The 22,412-nt window shown below is 42.2% G+C and overlaps 1 protein-coding gene across 1 annotated transcript in view; it reads left to right on the top strand.

The window, feature by feature from the left end:
• LOC118401379 (potassium/sodium hyperpolarization-activated cyclic nucleotide-gated channel 2-like) overlaps nt 1-21,092 on the top strand; it is a 79,927-nt gene extending 58,835 nt beyond the window's left edge. Inside the window, exons 5-8 of the mRNA XM_035798839.2 lie at nt 4,400-4,546; nt 4,813-5,053; nt 7,474-7,638; nt 18,879-21,092. Of these exons, the coding sequence (XP_035654732.2) occupies nt 4,400-4,546; nt 4,813-5,053; nt 7,474-7,638; nt 18,879-19,855 (1,530 nt within the window). The 3' untranslated portion in view covers nt 19,856-21,092. The remainder of the gene's footprint in view (nt 1-4,399; nt 4,547-4,812; nt 5,054-7,473; nt 7,639-18,878) is intronic.
• Nucleotides 21,093-22,412: the final 1,320 nt, after the last annotated feature.

The raw sequence follows: 22,412 nt of genomic DNA, 5'->3' as shown, positions 1-22,412 counted from the left end.
TGATTGTGAACTGAATACTGATCTCTCCAGTCAAGCAGCCTTGTTTAACACTTTTGAATAACTTTATAAGCAGTCATAAATATTAATAAGCATTTTAAACTTTCAAGCATGACAAATTACAAGCATCATAGAGATAACTAAATAATCTATGAACATTGATTTTGCTAAATGTTTTATAGGAAGGTACAAGGAGTGAGAATGACATGCTTCCGTGGATGTTTATGCCAGGACCGATTGCAATTAAGAATGAATTAGATTATGATTATGAGGAAAACAAAATAATAAAATTAAATGTTTCAAGGGGGATTTCCATACCTAGTTAATTAGAGAGAGTGATATTAACAGCTACTTGTTCTTATAGGTATCCAGATGTGAGTGAGTGTGTGTGTCCCTGCCACAAGGACTGGAGCCCTACATAGGGTCACAACTGTGTTTCTGACATTACCCTCTCTAACCTTCCCATTGTGTTACACTGTCACTTGTCCAATGTGCTTGTAATACAATGAAGGTGCTTTAACAGAGGAGAGCGCATTATAGGCTACATCTGCATGGCTTGTCAACCGTAAGACTACTCTAGCAGAGAGTCAACAGACAGAGAGCCAATCTGTGAGCTCAGGGTCAGCATGAACATGTAACTCTGTCGTGTATCAGGACTTAGAAATACTGCAGGCAGAAATACAGGAAAGCACATTCATACCCCAAAGAAACTGACATCCCGCTGTACGGCACAAACGGGCCTAGACACAGGCCCGACTACCGTTCTGTTTTAGCTCAGCCTGCCCCTCGAGTTATTCACAACAACAAAACATGAAGAGAGGTAGAAGGGGAGGGGTAGAGATGAGAGAGAGACTAGAGAGAAAAAGGGATGATGGATAGAGGAAAGGTAGATCAAAGAGAGAGGAAATTGAGGTAGAAAGGAGAGAGAGATGACAGAGATATGGAAGAGAGGTAAAGAGAGGAGGGACCAGTACGGAGGTAGAGGTAGAGAATGGTAGAATGGAGAGAAGTGTGGAGAGGATATAAAGATAGAGAGAGGAGATAGAGGTATAAAGGAAAGATGGTTGGGGAGGACGGACTCTGTGTTGTCCTGAAGAGAGTAATGATACCAGGCGATGGAAGCAGACAGGGTCACATCTCATCACATCAAACTGCCCATATGTCACTTACCTCCTCAGCAGTGGCAAAACAGGCGAGGTCATTGTTGCTTCCATCCTCCCATTCATATAAATCCTGCCTGTTGGGATGGGCTATTGACATGCATGGCAAACATCAGCACTCTAAATGAATGCATGCATTACGTGTCTGATGATACTTTACTGAATTCCCCTCATTTGGTGATGTGATGCATGTCTTATGTGATGCATGTCTTATGTGATGCATGCTATATGTTGAAAGGATACATCCATGTTCGATACACATCTGTCAGTCTGAAAGAAACAAGGATTGCGTCTGACATTACACCCTATTCACTAGATGCCATGATTATACGATGGGAGTGTTACATGTTACTCGTGTAGCCTTGATTGATTTCTTGCTTGACAGGAAAAGTCCATTTTAGCACATATTTCATATTGTTGATATAAAGTGGAAAGGAATATTTGCAATTGAGCCAGACAGTATAAACAATCATCAGTACTATGACAATCCACTGTGTGACTAACTTCGACAGTATGTACAATGAAAAAGCTAAGCAAATAATATACCTCCCCAGTGAGCCCAGTAGTGAGTCCTGAATCTGTATTGCAGCAATGAGAGAGAGATTGTTAATACACTGTATATATATATATAATATGACATTTGTAATGTCTTTATTGTTTTGAAACTTCTGTATGTGTAATGTTTACTGTTAATTTTTATTGCTTCTCACTTTATATATTCACTTTATATATTTTCTACGTCACTTGCTTTGGCAATGTTAACACATGTTTCCCATGCCAAGAAAGACCTTGAATTGAATTGAATTGAATTGAATTGAGAGAGAGAGAGAGAGAGAGAGAGAGAGAGAGAGAGAGAGAGAGAGAGAGAGAGAGAGAGAGAGAGAGAGAGAGAGAGAGAGAGAGAGAGAGAGATTATGCAACATCCTCCTACTTCAGATAGGGCTAGCATCACTACACTATTATCAGTCCATGTGGCTTGTCAATTAGTCACTTTGAATCAATAGGACCACAACTTCCTGTTTTTTCATTCATGTGTAAATTCATTAACACTTCCCCCTCCATGATATTATGGTGGGTAGGGCCAAATGGGTGGTATGAAAAACAAGGCTGTTGATTTCAAACACAACATATTTCCCCATTGTTTGTGGCTGTTTCTGCATCTGTTTTTGTACAATATTTTATTCACATGTTTTATAACTAAATGGAAAGGGCAAAGGTTGTCCATGGTTGGAGGGGTGTTGTTCACTGTATTGCTCTAATACACAAGCTGCGTCACATGGTTAGGCTACCGTTTTCTTCTCTCACCACTAGCTTTGTTGTGTGACAGGAGTGTGCATTGTTTACTGAAACCCAATGATGCTCGAAACTGGGAGAAAACCCAATTATCTGCTCTTATATATATATATATATATATATATATATATATATATATATATATATATATATATATATATGCCATTTAGCTGACGCTTTTATCCAAAGCGACTTACAGTCATGTGTGCATACATTCTACGTATCTTATAAAACCTAGACAGCAGATTAGCAAATACCCTGTTTATTCTTCTGTTCAGCAACAAAGACATTATACACTGACTGTACAAAACATTAGGAGCACCTTCCTAATATTGTGTTGCACTCCATTTTGAACTCAGAACAACCTCAATTCATCGGGGCATGGACTCTACAGGTGTCGAAAGAATTCCACAGGGATCCTGGCCTATGTTGACTCCAATGCTTCCCACAGTTGTGTCAAATTGGCTGGATGTCCTTTGGGAGGTGGATCCCAGCAGCATTGCAGTTCTTGACAAACTCAAACCAGTGCACCTGGCACCTACTACCACACCCCGGCACTTTAATCTTTTGTCTTGCCCATTCACCCTCTGAATGGCACACATACACAATCCATGTCTCAATTGTCTCAAGGCTTAAAAATCATTCTGTAACCTTTCTCCTCCCCTTCATTTACACTGACTGAAGTGGATTTAACAAGTGACATCAATAAGGAATCATAGCTTCACCTGGATTCACATGGTCAGTCTATGTCATGGAAAGAGCAGGTGTTCTTAATGTTTTGTACACTTAGTGAACATTAAAGGGCATCATAAGACAATACTGGAGCTACAGTATATCTTTCATAAAAGTAGGTGTAAAGTGTGTTTTAAGCGAGCACAATTGACACAATTTGATTGGCAGCTCCCTCAAAGAGAGAGAAGGAAACACTAAATTAAACTTAAATTGTGTAAATCATAAAAATTACATTTTAGCAGCGATCTTCTCTCTATGAATAAGCATAGAATATACTTAGCCAGCTACCACTACAAACATCAGTTCAGAACTGTAAGCTACCCCTGTGCATATACCCATCAATTCCATTTAAAATAGTGTACATCTAAGCCTCTTAGAACTGTGTCCAAGTACAGAAATGCATGCTGCTCACATTAATGACTAACCCTGTCTTCCACTGAATACAGTCATCATCATACCAAAGAGTGGTTCCATGTCCAATAATAGGACTACTGTCGGCAGCTAAACAGTTGTGGCAGGGTTATGTTGGTTTGTGTTGACTGAGAGCAGGCCTGTGTTTGGATAGACATTAAATATAGCAGGTACACTTCTCCACTGACAGAGTAGAGCATGAATAAATCTCTGTAGGTTTCCGGAGCTGTCACGTTTCCTCAAACTTTTTTTGGTCCTCCCAACAGCTCTCTAGCATATATAGGTCAGGAGATGGCTGTGAACGTGTCCTCCCAGTCTTTCCTATATGTTCAATGTACACCATGAGGCATAGGAAACATATAGTATCACTGAAAGATGTTTAGCTCATGGTTTAGAGATATGCAAAATTATATTGGTGAATTATATTGAATGAGAATGCATATATCGACCACAATGCGTTGAATTCTAGTATTAATGTTCGTATGACATTGAAAGAATAGTTTGGTTAAAATGTACATTTGTCAAACATCGTCTTATACAGTCTACAGATGCCATTGAATATTGACTTTCGGAAATGTTGGACTAGCTTATATATACACACGTCTTTGTCCCCCAAACTTTAATTTGGGGAATAACTTTTTCCTTTAATAAGCAGGTGCTGTAGAGCATATTCCACATTCTCCATTCATATAAACAGAATGCTGTTTACTTTGACCTTTTTCTTCCCTCGCTCTGTCTCTCTCCCTCTGTCTCTCTCCCTCTGTCTCTCTCCCTCTGTCTCTCTCCCTCTGTCTCTCATTCTATAGTACAAACAAGTGGAGCAGTACATGTCTTTCCACAAACTGCCAGCTGACTTCCGACAGAAAATCCATGACTACTACGAGCACAGATACCAGGGCAAGATGTTTGATGAGGAGAGCATCCTGGAGGAGCTTAATGAACCACTGCGGGAGGTAAAACAACAAAACACACCATCAAAACTCTGACAATGTCTCACACTTAAAGAGTGGAACAAAGGAACCAAAAATAAATTGATTTCTCTACAAAGCTTCATCGTTGTCTTTTGCAAATATGTCCCTTAACAACATTTGAAGTTCTGAGCCTCATTAAACCAAACAAATGAGTCCATACATTTTGTTTCCATTTCCCCACCTTTGCTATGTTAGATTTAGACCTAACAAAATTGCAATTCAGTGAAAGTCATGATATTTACCCTTAGGAAATTGTCAACTTCAACTGCCGTAAGCTGGTGGCGTCCATGCCCCTGTTTGCCAACACCGACCCCAACTTTGTGACGGCTATGTTGACTAAGCTCCGCTTTGAGGTCTTCCAGCCTGGAGATTACATCATCAGGGAGGGCACCATCGGCAAGAAGATGTACTTCACCCAACATGGTGTGACCAGTGTCCTGACCAAAGGAACCATGGGCATGAAGCTCTCAGATGGATCCTATTTTGGAGGTGTGGATGGTCAACAATATACAGTATTACTACTTTTCTAGGATTTAATTTTCTACAACTTTCCTAAGATCTGCTGTTGCTGGAAAACCTGGGATAAATAGATTCTATATTATTCTATTCTATAACGGTGCTAATAACACACATCTACTATAGAACAGAAGTTGCATACATTACAGTACATTCATGTAGACTTAATTCATGTTCTTTGCTCTGTATAAATCCAATGGTTTACATTAAAACTGTAGCAGACAAGAGAATGAAAAGGAAAAGAAAAACACCCTGACATTTGAGTTTGACTTCTTCTCGCTAGTCTTCTCGCCCCGCAACCAGTTTTATCCCACTTCCCCATGCAGCCTGTCCTCCCCCCTGCCTGTTTGGGGACTCAGCGCTGTTGTTGATCCACAAAAAAGCAGTCATTTTCTTAGGGTCTGGGGACATTCTTCACACCCGGCTCCTCTTCAGATGAGTTTCCACTAATTACCACAGCCACAAAGGCATTTGTGAAAATGTATGAATCGAAAATTAGCTTTAATCACTTAGCAGTGTGGTCAAGGTTAGGCTAACGTTAGGTTTAAAATCACATTTTAAGAAGATCAATTGTAGAAATTAGGCAGGGTCCATGACTTTGTGGCTGTGGTAACTAGTGACGACCCTTTAGAAGAGCAGAGTTCACTTCAGTGGTGCTGTGGGTTGGGCTGTGAGGTGACAGGAGCATGGGCGGGTGTGGAGCATGGGCGGGTGTGGAGCATGGGCGGGTGTTGAAGGAATGTCTGAGATCCACAGCAGCACAAATGCCCATTAATAACAGCTAATTAGTCCACAGAACACTGATGACAGAGCCATTATATACCACTAGGAAGCCAACCTTTTTTACATGGCATGGGTTAAGAGGAGAATACTTGATCAGAATATTTGTTAGATTTGTGGTGGTGTTTGTGGTTGATTCATCTGCTATTGCTGACAATTTATATTATTGCTGGAGAAGATAGGAAGAGGGAATATGGAATGAAGGTAGAAACAAGTTAATGGAGTGGCAGGTAGCCTAGTGGTTAGAGCGTTGGGCTAGTAACTGAAAGGTTGCTTGATCAAATCCCTGAGCTGACAAGGTAAAAATCTGTCGTTCTGCCCCTGAACAAGGCAGTTAACCCACTGTTCCTAGGCATTCATTGTGAATAAGAATTTGTTCTTAACTGACTTGCCTAGTAAAATAATGTAATAGTTGATCAAAGATGTTATTTTATTTTACGTTTATTTAACTGGGCAAGTCAGTTAAGAATAAATTCTTATTTTCAATGATGAGGGATTAAATGTGGGCATTAGGGAAGTATATGTCATCTCTACATGACATAGCCCATATTTGTTTTTAAAGGGTGAGTAAGTGGGTGTAGGGTCAGAAAAGTCACATCCCAGCATTGAGTTCTGCTGCTTGCCTCTGCATCGCTCAGCACAGCTGAGAAAACAGAGTATGTTTAATCTTGTGAAGAACTGTAAATCCCCCACTAAATAGCGAAGAGACACATGGCTGCGCTGACACTCAAGGTCACACTTTAATACCCTCTGAATAAGGAGCCATTTCGAGAGTGGGGGAGCAGATCTGGGGTGGAGAAGGTCATTGAGGTTATTATGTAAATGTATAACTCATGTATAGAACATCACTTTGTTGCTATTTAATGGTGTGTGGGCGTCTATCCCGCGGGTGGAAGCTGATATTGACTGAGCTTGTTAATTCCTCTATTTCTATGGCCCCCAGGGGTTTTGCCTACTGCTGGAGAGGCTGATCTGTACAGTGGAGCCAGTGCAGGGTTTCCACTTGTTACCAAAGCCACAAAGGCGATATTCTAAAAATGAGTAAAAGCAAGTAAATTACTGCATACAGTATATTACATTCCAGTGGGGGGTTTTCTTCACTAAGAGCCAGAAGATACCTTTCACACGTGACAGGGGAGTGAGTCGGGAAAGCCGGGGAGGCAGCGGAGTAAAGAGCACATGGTTGCCAAGACAACAGTCAGTCACAAGGCCAGAGAAGGAAGGGTAACACCTGAATGAAATGAACCTTGGCTCCACCACCTCTCCAGCCCTGCAGCTCCCTCCCTTCACTAAGCTGTCACAGTTAGGCCGTTAAAACAAAGACCCATCTCCTCAGTAAATGACCCATTTCCATGTGCGATAAATTGATACTGTAAGATTGTGTGTGCTTTGTATTTGATTCCTACTAGTGTAACCATGTTTTTTCTGAGGTTAGAACAACAGGACTAAATGAGCGTGTCATGTCCAAGTGACTTTTGTCATGAGCATGACATTCAAATGGCTCATGTTTATTTGACATGTTTCTGTAGCTGAGATACATTAATGATGGTCCCTCTGGCTGTGTAGTAATTGTGTCTGTCTCTGACACTCCAGTCTCTCTCTCCCTCCCACAGAGATCTGTCTGTTGACCCGAGGCAGACGGACGGCCAGTGTGCGAGCGGACACGTACTGCCGTCTCTACTCCCTGTCTGTGGATAACTTTAATGAGGTGCTGGAGGAGTATCCCATGATGAGACGAGCCTTCGAGACTGTGGCCATCGACCGACTGGACCGGATAGGTGAGACCAGCCTACCACCAATAAAAAAAGCTGATACATGATTAGCTATGGGCATAGTTGAGGCATTTTGTGTCATTCATAGAATCAGCAGAACAAAGACGAACATATCTATCGATGAAACCTATTGTAACTATGCAACTAATAAATTAATCTTTGATTTCCCTTTTTTATATGTCATATTAACATGTCATATTTATAGCTATCTAAAGGATATGACTTTTGCAAGATATGATTATTGTCTATGACTTGAGTGTGCCATACTCCCCTGGGTTTACACTAAATGTGCTCACAGGATGAGTGATGCTCATTTGTAAAAGTGATTTATCAGCACACTGTCTAAACAGCTGTCTATGCTGTGGGAAGGAGGGAGCCGTTTTCCCTCAGTTGCTGCTCTTACCGCCAGTGTTACTACGCTGTCAGTCACTCAACTGTCATCGGAAAGCACCTGGTTAGTGAATTCCGTGCCATGAGTGTAAACAAATCATATATTTTTGCTAAACGGAGCAGGCAAGCCCCCCTGTCTCGCCCAGGTTAATGTGATGATGACGTTATCCCTCGTTCACGTGACTTCACATGTTTACAAAAGGGGCCCTGCATCCCCCACCTGCCAGTGGTTGCCATGGCAGCTAGATTCCACATCACGTACGAGCTGTTCGTTTCACTCATTTGGAGGAGATTAAGGTGTCTTTGGTCATTGACAACAGGCTAACAGCTACCCTGAACAGAGCATAGTGGAACATAGGACTAGGACTATTCTGTTTAATTTGCCTGCTGTTTCCTGACAGCAGAAGTCTCTTGCATCAAAGGCTCAGTATTTCATGTGGCCTGACTAACAAGTATAGAAAGCTAATTAATTCCAAATCTAAACAGAAATTCAAAGGAGGATGACAATTATCTTTCAACCTAGGAGTTTTTTTGGAACACAGAGTCTTTTTCCGAGATCTTCAACTGAAGCCCCAAAGAAATCATGTTTATATATTTAATATCTGCTGTCTCACAGTTTACATATTGTGTACTACAATGCTCTGGCTCCTTTAGATGTCTATGGGAGAGACAGCCCAGCAAACTGGGAACATTCCCAGAACATTAGCTAAGATACCCATTACTTTCTAGTTAGGGTTTTATCTAACATTAGTATGATAGCATCCCAAAAACATTCAATTGATAACATATATTTGTGTTCGCATAACATTCACAAAAATGTTGTGCACAACATCTTTAACAACCACAACAGAACATTCCTCAAAAGTTCTCATTAGGTTTCCAGGTAATGTAATAACCCAATTTACCAGAAGAAAATGGTTCTGTGAAAGTTCCCAGAACATTCGTTAGGTTGCGGCAAATGTTAACATGGTTAATTGTTAATTGCAGCAAATGTTAACATGGTTAATTGTTAATTGCAGCAAATGTTAACACGGTTAATTGTTAATTGCAGCAAATGTTAACATGGTTAATTGTTAATTGCAGCAAATGTTAACATGGTTAATTGTTAATTGCAGCAAATGTTAACATAAAATTGTCCAGTCGTGCTGATGATTATACAATGTTTGTATAAAATATTCACCTGATGTTGCCAGAACATTTCCAGAACACATGTGGGGGCGTCACAAAAGATATGTTTTAAAACAGAAGAAACTGTCCAGTTATGCGAATAATTATACAATGTAAATTGCCATTAAATCTGGAGAGAAACATAATGGAGATGTTTTCCAATCTGCTTAAGTTTTAAGGAGCTACAAACTTGTGTGCTGAGAATGTTGTGGTAAAACCGACATTTTCTGAGGACCTCCAAGACCAGGTAAAATGTATATTGCGTGAACATCAATGGAATATTATGTTAAACCTAAAACAAATATGTTATTTTAACCACATCAAATGGACTATTTTGGAAATTGTGGAACATTGTGGGAATTGTTAGATTTTTTATTTGATCCTTATTTTACCAGGTAAGTTGACTGAGAACATATTCTCCTTTTTATTTATTTAATTTTATATTTCACCTTTATTTAACCAGGTAGGCTAGTTTGCAACTAGTTTGCAACTGCGACCTGGCAAGATAAAGCAAAGCAGTTCGACACCTACAACAACACAGAGTTACACATGGAATAAACAAACATATAATCAATAATACAGTAGAACAATCTATATACAACATGTGCAAATGAAGTAGAATAAGAGGTAAGGCAATAAATAGGCCATGGTGGCGAAGTAATTACAATATAGCAATTTAACACTGGAATGGAAGAATGTTGCAGAAGATGAATGCGCAAGTAGAGATACTGGGGTGCAAAGGAGCAAGATAAATAAATAAATACAGTATGGGGATGAGGTAGATTGGATGGGCTATTTACAGATGAGCTATGTACAGGTACAGTGATCTGCTCTGACCGCTGGTGCTTAAAGCTAGTGAGGGAGGTAAGAGTCTCCAGCTTTAGTGATTTTTGCAGTTTGTTCCAGTCATTGGCAGCAGAGAACTGGAAGGAGAGGCGGCCAAAGGAACAATTGGCTTTGGGGGTGACCAGTGAGATTTACCTGCTGGAGCGTGTGCTACGGGTGGGTGCTGCTATGATGACCAGTGAGGTGAGATAAGGTGGGGCTTTACCTAGCAGAGACTTGTAGATGACCTGGAGCCAGTGGTTTTGGCGATGAGTATGAAGCGAAGGCCAACGAGAGAGTACAGGTCACAGTGGTGGGTAGTATTTATGGCTTTGGTGACAAAACAGATGGCACTGTGATAGACTGCATCCAATTGGTTGAGTAGAGTGTTGGAGGCTATTTTGTAAATGACATCGCCGAACTCGAGGATTGATAGGATGGTCAGTTTTACGAGGATATGATTGGCAGCATGAGTGAAGGATGCTTTGTTGCGAAATAGGAAGCTGATTCTACATTTAATTTTGGATTGGAGATATTTAATGTAAGTCTGGAAGGAGAGTTTACAGTCTATCCAGACACCTAGGTATTTGTAGTTGTCCACATATTCTAAGTCAGAACCGTCCAGAGTAGTGATGTTGGATGGGCGTGCAGCTGCGGGCAGTGATCGGTTGAAGAGCATGCATTTAGTTTTACTAGCATTTAAGAGCAGATGGAGGCCACGGAAGGAGAGTTGTATGGCATTGAAGCTCGTCTGGAGGTTGGTTAACACAGTGTCCAAAGAAGGGCCAGAGGTATAAAGAATGTTGTCGTCTGCGTAGAGGTGGATCAAAGAACCACCAGCAGCAAGAGCGACATCATTGATGTATACAGAGAAGAGAGTCGGCCTGAGAATTTAACCCTGTGGTATCCCCATAGAGTCTGCCAGAGGTCCGGACAACAGGCCATCCGATTTGACACACTGAACTCTATCAGAGAAGTAGTTGGTGAACCAGGCGATGCAATCATTTGAGGAACCATGGCTGTTGAGTCTGCCAATAAGAATGTTGTGATTGACAGAGTCGGAAGCCTTAGCCAGGTCGATGAATACGGCTGCACAGTACTGTCTCTTATCGATGGACCTTGAGCATGGCTGAGGTGCACCCATGACCAGCTCTGAAACCAGATTGCATAGCGGAGAAGGTACGGTAGGATTCGAAATGGTCAGTGATCTGTTTGTTAACGAAGACCTTAGAAAGGCAGGGTAGAATAGATATAGGTCTGTAGCAGTTTGGTTCTAGAGTGTCTCCCCCTTTGAAGAGGGGGATGACCGCGGCAGCTTTCCAATCTATGGGAATCTCAATCGATACAAAAGAGAGGTTAAACAGGCTCGTAATAGGGGTTGCAACAATTTCGGCAGATCATTTTAGAAAGAGAGGGTCCAGATTGTCTAGCCCTGCGGATTTGTAGGGGGCCAGATTTTGTAGCACTTTCAGAACATCAGCTATCTGGATTTAGGAGAAGTGAAGGAGTTTGCTGTGAGGGGTGGGGGGCTGTTGATCGGGGTAGGGTTAGCCAGGTGGAAAGCTTGACCAGCCGTAGAGAAATGCTTATTAAAATACTCAATTATAGTGGATTTATCGGTGATGACACCTCTTCCCAGCTGCCCACTACGTTCAGTGGGCAGCTGGGAAGAGGGGCAACTGGGAAGACGTGCTCTTATTCTCCATGGACTTTACAGTGTCCCAGAATTTTTGGGAGTTTTTGCTACAGGATGCAAATTTCTGCTTGAAAAAGCTAGCCTTAGCTTTCCTAACTGCCTGTGTATATTTGTTCCTAACTTCCCTGAAAAGTTGCATATCACGAGGGCTGTTCGATGCTAATGCAGAACGCCACAGGATGTTTTTGTGCTGGTCGAGGGCAGTCAGGTCTGGAGAGAATCAAGGGCTATATCTGTTCCTGGTTCTACATTTTTTGAATGGGACATGCTTATTTAAGATGGTGAGGAAGGCCCTTTTCAAGAATAACCAAGTATCCTCTACTGACGGGATGAGGTCAGTATCCTTCTAGGATACCCCGGCCAGGTCGATTAGAATGGCCTGCTCGCTGAAGTGTTTTAGGGAGCTTTTGACAGTGATGAGGGATGGTCGTTTGACCGCAGACCCATTACGGATGCAGGCAATGAGGCAGTGATCGCTGAGATCTTGGTTGAAAACAGCAGAGGTGTATTTGAAGGGCAAGTTGGTTAGGATGATATATTTGAGGGTGCCCGTGTTTACGGATTTGGGGTTGTACCTGGTGGGTTCATTGATAATTTGTGTGAGATTTAGGGCATCAAGCTTAGATTGATTGTAGATTTTCTTTATTGTCACTATTTTCTACATTGTAGAATAATAGTGAAGACATCAAAACTATGAAATAACACATATGGAGTCATGTAGTAGCCAAAAAACGGTTAAACAAATCAAAATAATTCTTCAAAGTAGCAACCCTTTGCCTTGATGACAGCTTTGCATACTCTTGACATTCTCTCAACCAGCTTCATGAGGTAGTCACCTGGAATGCATTAGTTGAAAATTAATTTGTGGAATTTCTTTCCTTCTTTATGCCTTTGAGGCAAACAGTTGTGTTGTGACATGATAGGGGTGGTATACAGAAGATAGCCCTATTTGGTAAAATACCATATTATGGCAGGAAAAGCTCAAAAAAGCAAAGAGAAACAACAACAAAAGTTGTGGCAAAATGGCTTAAGGACAACAAAGTCAATTTATTTGAGTGGCCATCACAAAGCCCTGACCTCATTCCCATAGAAAATTTGTGGGCAAAACTGAAAAAGCGTGTGCGAGCAAGGAGGCCTACAAACCTGATTCAGTCACACCAGCTCTGTCAGGAGGAATGGGCCAAAATTCACCCAACGTATTATGGGAAGCTTGTGGGAGGCTACCTGAAACATTTGACCCAAGTTAAACAATTTAAAAGCAATGCTACCAAATACTAATTGAGTGTATGTTAACTTCTGGCCCACTGGGAAAATGATGAATGTAATCAAATCTGATATAATTTTGTTTTATTTTTCTTTTACTTAACCAGGCAAGTCAGTTAAAGAACAAATTCTTATTTTCAATGACAGCCTAGGAACAGTGGGTTAACTGCCTGTTCAGGGGCCTGGTGCGTACGCCTGGTGCGTAGTGGAGGCACTGGATAAACAGGGCCATGGAGGCGCACTGGCGATCTCGAGCGCAGAGCTGGCCCCACCCATTCTGGCTGGATGCCAGCTTCCCCCCGGCAAATGCGGGACGCTGGCACCGAGCATACAGGCCTGTGAATACTCCGCCTCAGTACCGTGCACATCACCCCATAGTATGGGGCCTGACCAGTCCCATGCACGCCACGGTAAGCACGGGGAGTTGGCTCAGGTCTACTTCCTGACTCTGCCACACTCCCCGTGTGCTCCCCCAAAAAGGTTTTTGGGGCTGCCTCTCGGGCTTCCTTGCCAGCCGTGTTCCCACATACCGCTGGTTCCTCTCTCCGGCTGCCTCTGCTCTCCTAGCTGCCTCCACCTGTTGCCATGGAAGGCAATCCCTTCCCACCAGGATCTCCTCCCACGTGTAGACTCCCTTGCCGTCCAGAACGTCCTCCCATGTCCAGGAGTCCACCTTACCATGCTGCTTGGTCCGTTGGTGGTGGGAAGTTCTGTCGGCGTCATTTTTAAATAAAGTTCAAATGTACGCTTACCATGCTGCATCTTGGTCCAGTACTTCAGCCAGCCGTGACACTAAGTCCTTTTTTTGTGGCACCTGACCACACAACTGAACAGTAGTTCAGGTGTGACAAAACTAGGGCCTGTTGGACTTGTCTTGTTGATAGTGTTGTTAAGAAGGCAGAGCATTGCTTTATTATAGACAGACTTCTCCCCATCTTAGCTACTACTGCATCAATATGTTTTGACCATAACAATTTACAATCTAGGGTTACTCCAAGCAGTTTAGTCATCTCAACTTGCTCAATTTCCACATGATTTATTACAAGATTTAGTTGAGGTTTAGGGTTTAGTGAGTGTTTTGTTCTAAATACAATGCTTTTACTTTTAGAAATATTTAGGGCTAACTTATTCCTTGCCACCCAGTCTGAAACTAACTGCAGCTCTTTGTTGAGTGTTGCAGTCATTTCAGCCACTGTAGTAGCTGACATGTATAGTGTTGAGTCATCCCCATACATAGACACTCTGGCTTTACTCAAAGGCAGTGGCATGTCGTGGGTGAAAACTGAAAAAAGCAAGGGGCCTAAACAGCTACCCTGGGGAATTCCAGATTCTAACTGGATTATATTTGAGAGGCTTCCATTAAAGAGCACAATGCTCTGTTAGACAAGTAACTCTTTATCCACATTATAGCAGGGGGTGTAAAGCCATAACATATACGTTTTTCCAGCATCAGACTATGATCGATAATGTCAAAAGATGCACTGAAGTCTAACAAGACAGCCCCCACAATCATTTTATCATCAATTTCTCTCAGACAATCATCAGTCATTTGTGTAAGTGTTGTGCTTGTTGAGTGTCTTTCCCTATAAGCATGCAGAAATTCTGTTGTAAATTGGTTTACTGTGAAATAGCATTGTATCTGGTCAAACACAATTTGATAACTGGCTGATTGGTCGGCTATGTGAGCCAGTAAAGGGGGCTTTACTATTCTTGGGTATCGGAATAACTTTAGGAGTGGCAATATCGTCTGCTATTATCCTCAGTAATTTTCCATCCTGATTGTCAGACCCCAGTGGCTTGTCATTGTCGATAGACAATATTTTTTTCACCTCTTCCACACTGACTTCACGGAATTCAAAAGTACAATTCTTGTCTTTCATAATTTGGTCCGATATACTTGGATGTGTAGTGTCATCGTTTGTTGCTGGTATGTCATCCCTAAGTTTGCTTATCTTGCCAATGGAGAAGTCATTAAAGTAGTTTGCAAAATCAGTGGGCTTTGTGATAAATGAGCCATCTGATTCAATGAATGAAGGAGCCGAGTTGGCTTTTTCCCCCAACATTCTATTTAAGGTCCCCCAAAGCTTTTTACTATTATTCTTTATATAATTTATATTTGTTCCATAGTGTAGTTTATTTTTTATTTTGTTTAGTCACATGATTTCTTAATTTGCAGTACGTTTGCCAATCAGTTTGGCTGCCAGACTTAATTGCCATACCTTTTGCCTCATCCCTCTCAACCATACAATTTTTTAATTCCTCATCAATCCACGTGTAACGGTTCTCTTGTGGTGAAGGAGAGTCGGACCAAAATGCAGCGTGTAGATTGCGATCCATAATTTAATAAAACAAAACGTAACACAAATCTAAATACAAACACTACAAAAAACGTAACGAAAACTGAAACAGCCTATACTTGTGTAACCTAACACATAGACAGGAACAAGGACACTAAGGACAATCACCCACGACAAACTCAAAGAATATGGCTGCCTAAATATGGTTCCCAATCAGAGACAACGATAAACACCTGCCTCTGATTGAGAACCACTCCAGACAGCCATAGACTTTGCTAGATCACCCCACTAGCTACAATCCCAATATATACACACCACATACAAAAACCCATGTCACACCCTGGCCTGACCCAATACATAAAGATAAACACAAAATTCTTGACCAGGGCGTGACACCACGGGGATTTAACAGTTATTACAGTAATTTTCTTAATGGGTGCATGCTTATTAGTAACTGGAATAAGTAGTTTCATAAATGCGTCAAGTGCAGTGTCTGGTTGCTCGTCATTACACACCACAGACCAGCAAATATTATTTACATCATCAACATATGAATCACTACAAAACTTATTGTATGACCTCTTATACACTATTTTAGGCCCAGCCTTTGGAACTTTGGCTTTCCTAGATATGGCTATTATATTGTGATCACTACATCCTATGGATTTGGGTGCTGTTTTAAAGCAAATATCTGCAGCATTAGTAAAGATGTGATCAATACATGTTGATGATTTAATTCCTGTGCTGCTTGGTTGTAGGTTGACCAGGGTAGTTACCCTTACACAAAGTCAAGGATTTTGTAGGCATATAGTCAGGTGTATGATAAAACAATTATACCAAACAGGTACTAATAATCATCAATCCAATATGTAGGTTGAAACACAATCATTAACTGAAACAGAAATAGTTGCGTAGCTGGAATAAAACTGGGTGAGGAACAGCCAAACTCAGCTAACAAGGTGAGGTTTCTGAAGACAGTTTACTGTCAAAAATCATACACCATGGCAAGACTATGCACAGCAACAAGACCCAAGGTAGTTATACTGCATCAGCAAGAAATTTCAAGGCAGACAGGGGTTTCCATATTTGCTATCCAAGCCCTTTTGAAGAAGCACAAAGAAACGGGCAATGTTGAGGACCATAGACGCAGTGGTCGGCCAAGGAAACTTACTGCAGCAGATGAAAGACACATCATGCTTACTTCCCATTGCTATCAGAAGATGTCCAGCAGTGCCATCAGCTCAGAATTGGCAGAAAACAGTGGGACACTGGTACACCCATCAACTGTACGGGGAAGTCTGGTCAGAAGTGGCCTTCATGGAAGACTTTCTGCCAAAAAGCCATACCTCCGATGTGGAAACAAGGCCAAGCAACTCAACTATGCATGAAAACACAGGAACTGGGGTGGAGAAAAAGGGCAGCAGGTGCTCTGGACTGAGGAGTCAAAAGCTGAAATATTTGGCTGTAGCAGAAGGCAGTTTGTTTGCCAAAGGGCTGGAGAGCGGTACACGAATGATTGTCTGCAGACAACAGTGAAGCATGGTGGAGGTTCCTTGCAAGTTTGGGACTGCATTTCTGCAAATGGAGTTGGAGATTTGGTTAGAATTAATGGTCTCCTCAATGCTGAGAAATACAGGGAGATACTTATCCATCATGCAATACCATCAGGGAACCATCTGATTGGCCCCAAATTTGTTCTGCAGCATGACATCGACCCCAAACATACAGTGAAAGTCATTAAGAACTATCCTCAGTGTAAAGAAGAACAAGGAGTCCTAGAAGCGATGGTATGTAAGTCTGCTAAATGACTTAAATGTAAATGTAATGTAAATGTATGGCCCCCACAGAGCCCCGATCTCAACTTCATTGAGTCTGTCTGGGATTACATGGAGAGAGAAGCACTCGAGGCTGCCTAAATACACAGATGAACTGTAGTTAGTTCTCCAAGACGTTTGGTCCAACCTACTTGCCGAATTCCTTCCAAAACTGTGTGCAAATGTACCTAGAATAATTGATGCTGTTTTGAAGGCAAAGGGTGGTCACATCAAATATGGATTTGATTTACATTTTTCTTAATTTCACTCACTTTGCATTTTTTTTATTGATAAATATAAACTATTAACATGTCTATTTTTGAAAGCATTCTTACTTGACAGCATTTTTTCACACCTGCCTAAAACTTTTGCACAGTACTGTATATCGTTTGTGATGTCCCCACAATCCAATGAAAAATTCTGGAAAACCTTTAAAGATTAAAGGGGTTCTAGGAAGGTTTTTGCAGCACCAGACAAATGTTTTATTCAAATATTCTATAATTATCAGGACGACTGGACACTTTTTGTGTTATGAGAACATTTGCCAGACCTAACAAACGCTCTGGTAACTTTCACTGAACCAATTTTGGCTTGCTGGAAGTAGACCGGATTCACTGAACTCTATCCTGACCCTAAAGACTCATCATGCAATTAGCCTTTTTGACTTGACGTGTAGGCTACTGTACAGAGCATCCGCCCACTGCTGTGAACTAGACTAAGTTGTATCATACTAGCTAGTTATGCAGCTTGAATAAGAGAGAGTTAATGTATGTGCCTGTCAGACTGTGTTCCATCTCCTCCCAGTCCCTCAGACTATCTCATGTACCAGTTGGAGCCCAATTCTACTTGATGTTTTTATGTGGGTGTCGCGCTATTTGTTTTTAAGAGCCCAATAGAGACAGACAAGTTGAAAATCCCCTGCTGATGGGAAAAACAAAGCGTAAAGATGCAACTCAGAAACATGAGAGGGGAGCGGAAGTAATAATCAGAGGAGTTTTTATGTGTGTTCAATTAGAAATGGTTTGAAAGCTGGGGAGAGATGGATCTGGGATCTCACTGGCTGCCTGTGTAAGCTCCGTGAAGGAAGCAATTTCAGCTGCAAATTGGTTTCTCCCCCTACACCACTACCAACCCAGCCCCACACACACACACACACACACACACACACACACACACACACACACACACACACACACACACACACACACACACACACACACACACACACACACACACACACACACACACACACACACACACACACACACACCACAAACACACACTCATGCCATGGGCACGTGTTCCTCCTACTCACGTCTTTTCTGGGTGACTCTGCAAAAATACTGGCCACCCATCCTCACCGCAAGAGATCTGTGTGTGTGACATAATTTGTGTTTACAATTCAGCTTGGGGGCATACACACAACACAAACACACACAAGTCAAAACATCTACAGTGAACTCACTGACACACATACTGATGCTCAAGTGTCTCTTCCCTTGTCAGTGCAAAATTACCGTCTGTGAATTCAATTAAAGACTAACCTCCAGATAGGCAGGCTGAAACAGTGTATAAATACATGTCTGTCTTGCTTCCAGCTGCCCCAGACTCTTTTCTGCTATGCCAGTTACTGCTCTAATACCAACCAATTAGGGGGGAGAATTGTAGGGCACTATCAGGAGTAGTCATTGAACCATTTGGCTATTACTTTGTATAATGTATTGATTATGCTGATTCTACAGAGGAACAGTGTCTGCTCAGTCTCATCTCCCGTCTTCTGTCTCACCTCCGCAGGGAAGACGAACTCGATCCTAATGCACAAGGTTCAGCATGACCTCAATTCGGGCGTCTTCAACAACCGGGAGAACGAGATGATCCAGGAGATTGTGAAATATGACCGTGAGATGGTGCAGCAGGTGGACCTGAATAGGCCACGTGCCATGTCCATGTCCAACCCACCCACACATGGCGGCATCTTCACCCCCCCTGGCCCTCCCCAGAGCTCAGCCATCGCCACTCTCCAGCAGGCTGTGGCCATGAGCTTCTGTCCCCCCATGGTAGGCCCTCTGGCAGGGGGTGGGGGCCTGCAGTCCCCTCGGATGGTGCGGAGGTTCAAGGTGATGCAGAGTGTATCCAGCCCAGTGCCAGCCTCCCCTCCCCCCCAGACCCAGCAGACCATGCATCCCCAGCTATACGCCAGTGGTGCATTCGTCGCGGCACTCTCCAGCCCCCCCATCCAGAGCCCCTTAGCGGCTGGGGGACGGACATTCCAGTACGGGCCCTCTTCTGGCTCCCAGGTCTCCCTGGTTCAGCAAGTTGTGCCCAGCCCCACACACAGGCCCAACATCCATAACAGCACCCGGTCTCTGCACATGGGCAGTCTGGGTCAGAATGCCAGGGCACTGTCCGCCTCTCAGCCCTCCCTGCCCCAGGCTCAGCCCGTGGCTCCCTGCCCATCACAGTCCGCCCGTGTCTCCTCCACCTCCATCGGGCCCCCTCAGGCCTCCTCGGGCAATGCAGGGGTCAGGAGCGCTATGACTCATAGGATGGTGCTTCCTCACCAGATGTCTGCGGGGGCGTTCCCTCTAGCCTCCCTCCCGGGGACTGTTACATCGCTGGGGATGGGCATGGGGATGGGCATGGGCATGGGAGTGGGCATGGGGGCAGGCTTGGCACCAGCCCTGCTGGACTCAGGATTACCCAAGAGTGATTTTATAGCCAGCCTCCCTGAGACTGACCGTGCCAGATCGAGGCTCTCTTCCAATTTGTGACCTTTATTAGATTCCTGCAGAGCCAGTGCTTTTTGGTTGTGGGAACTCTAGTCGTTTCTTCCTTCTACCCTATAATTCTCCCTAAATCTGACTTAAAATGTATGCTGTGTGACTGGTGATAACAGGGAGAGAGAGAAAAGAGCTGATGGAAAATGTATGACTAACCATATGAAGTCTGTATACAGAGTTATTGTCAAAGTTGGGATGTTTCTACTCCATCCACAGACAGATACTGACCATACGTAATGGTAGCACCTTGTCCCCACATCTCTTCTCCTTTATTTTCTGTGTTCACTGTAACCATATTCAACATACATAACATCTGTCACCCACTATCTATATACTCCCAACAATAAAAACTGGCTGGGACAAGAAGAAAATCTGTGACCTGCTTCAGATGACAACGATGACATCCACACTTTGCAGAAGTGTTCTGAGATTTCCTCTTTTGTCTGTGGACCGGCTTTAGCACAAGTTCTACTCATGCCACCGTAATATTGTTTCAGAAAACAAGAAAAGGCTAAATGTTATTTTTTTTCCACACCACATCTTAAATGAATGCATTCAAAGGCTATAAAGGGAATTGTTTGACATTTGTATTTTTAATCAAGACTTGTACAAACACTATATGGCCTGGGATTAGTAATATATCACTGAAGAAAAGAAAACTATGATTGTAACATTTGAAGCCATGCCCTTCGTCCATAAGTGTGTGTATGGGTATAAGTATGACTGAGTTTCTTCATAGGGAATTCATATAATATATAACTCATCCCCCCTCTCTCAAATGGTCTTTGCAGAAGATGGTGGAGGTATGTTTAATTTTTTTGCTATGGGATCTACCATATCATACATGACATTCCATTCTGACTTTGCCTTTTCAAAACACTACAGCTTGGGATCAAGTGATACATGCATATGCATGTTGATATGGGTTATGAGTCACATGAATATCAACATACTGTAAATCAACATACTGTATTTCAATAAACCCTGATGTAATTTCATATCAGGTTATTTGCATAGTTAAGTTTAGAATAGGCAGTTCATAGTTTTGCTTTCTTTGAAATATATCCAAGATAATAGTCTGGCTGAAGTTATGAATGCACTTTGCAATGTAATTGACGATGCTAATATCCAGACAGAGCATGTCCAGACAGAGACTGATGCCTCGAGGTTAGATTGCATAAATAATTCCTTTTAATGAATACATTAAACATTTCATTGATAAATTTAATCTCGTCTGTATTGTCCATCCATTATAAGATTTTTTTTTAGATTAATAGAAATTCTAAACAAATCAATTTTTTCCCCACTTTCAAACCAAAGTCATACAGTAATATAACATCTCATTAAGGTAGACGGGGTGTTCAATGTGCATAATGCTTCTGCAATGCTCCCAGCTAAATGCTCCCATTCTATTCTAATCTGTAGCAAAGGCAGTGCAGACATTTTGGAGGGTGATGTGTTTCCTACCCCAAGTGTTGCCACTAAATGTGTTTATCGGCCTGAGTGGCCTCCGCTGATTAGTGTCCAAAAGCATTAGAGGAAGATGCTTCCCAAGCCCCAATATCCAATTTATCTGCATCTCAATCACCCGCCCTTCCCCCTCCATTACTATGTAATGAGAGAGAAGATTGGACCCCCCCAGGCCCCATTTAGTTTTGACTGTTATTACTTTCCTTCAATTGTGTTTCGTCATGAGTTTTACTGTATCATTCACCTTGAGGGTGGTGAAAGACAGTAGTACAAGGTTGTGGGTTTGGAAAGGATCCGTTGCTGGAAATTATGCCCAGTGAAACTTATTTGGAAACTTTCATGTGCTTTAAGGGGAAGTACAGTGCCTTCAGAAAGTATTCATACCCCTTGACTTATTCAACATTTTGTTGTGTTACAGCCTGAATCCAAAATGGATTAAATGGATTGATTTTCTCAGCCGTTTACACTCAATACCCCATAATGGCAAAGTTAATCATTTACGTAAGTATTCACACCCCTGTGTCACAATTAATACTTTGTAGAAGACCTTTGGCGGCGAGTAAAGCTGTGATTCTTTCTAGGTAAGTCTCTATGAGCTTTCCACACCTGGAATGTGCAACATTTGCCAATTATTATTTTCAAAATCCTTTGAGCTCTGTCAAATTGGTTGTTGATCATTGCTAGACAACCATTTGCAGGTCTTGCCATAGATTTTCAAATAGATTTAAGTCAAAACTGTAATTTGGCCTCTCAGGAACATTCCCTGTCTTTTTAGTAAGCCGTGTCTTCTTACACTGTAGATTTGGCCTTGTGTTTTAGATTATTGTCCTTCTGAAAGGTGAATTCCTCTCCCAGTGTCTGGTGGAAAGCAGACTGAACCAGGTTTTCCTCTAGGATTTTGCCTGTGCTTAGCTCCATTCTGTTTCCTTTTTATCCTGAAAAACTCCCCAGTCCTTAACGATTACAAGCATACCCATAACATGGTATGGAGAGTGGTACTCAGTAATGTGCTGCATTGGATTTGCCCCAAATATAACACTTGTATTCATGATAACAAGTTCATTACTTTGCCACATTT

Source organism: Oncorhynchus keta, chromosome 22 (assembly GCF_023373465.1).
Source record: "Oncorhynchus keta strain PuntledgeMale-10-30-2019 chromosome 22, Oket_V2, whole genome shotgun sequence".
NCBI lineage: Eukaryota > Metazoa > Chordata > Actinopteri > Salmoniformes > Salmonidae > Oncorhynchus > Oncorhynchus keta.
Note: the sequence above shows the minus strand (reverse complement) of the source record. Positions and strands in the feature narration are given on the sequence as shown.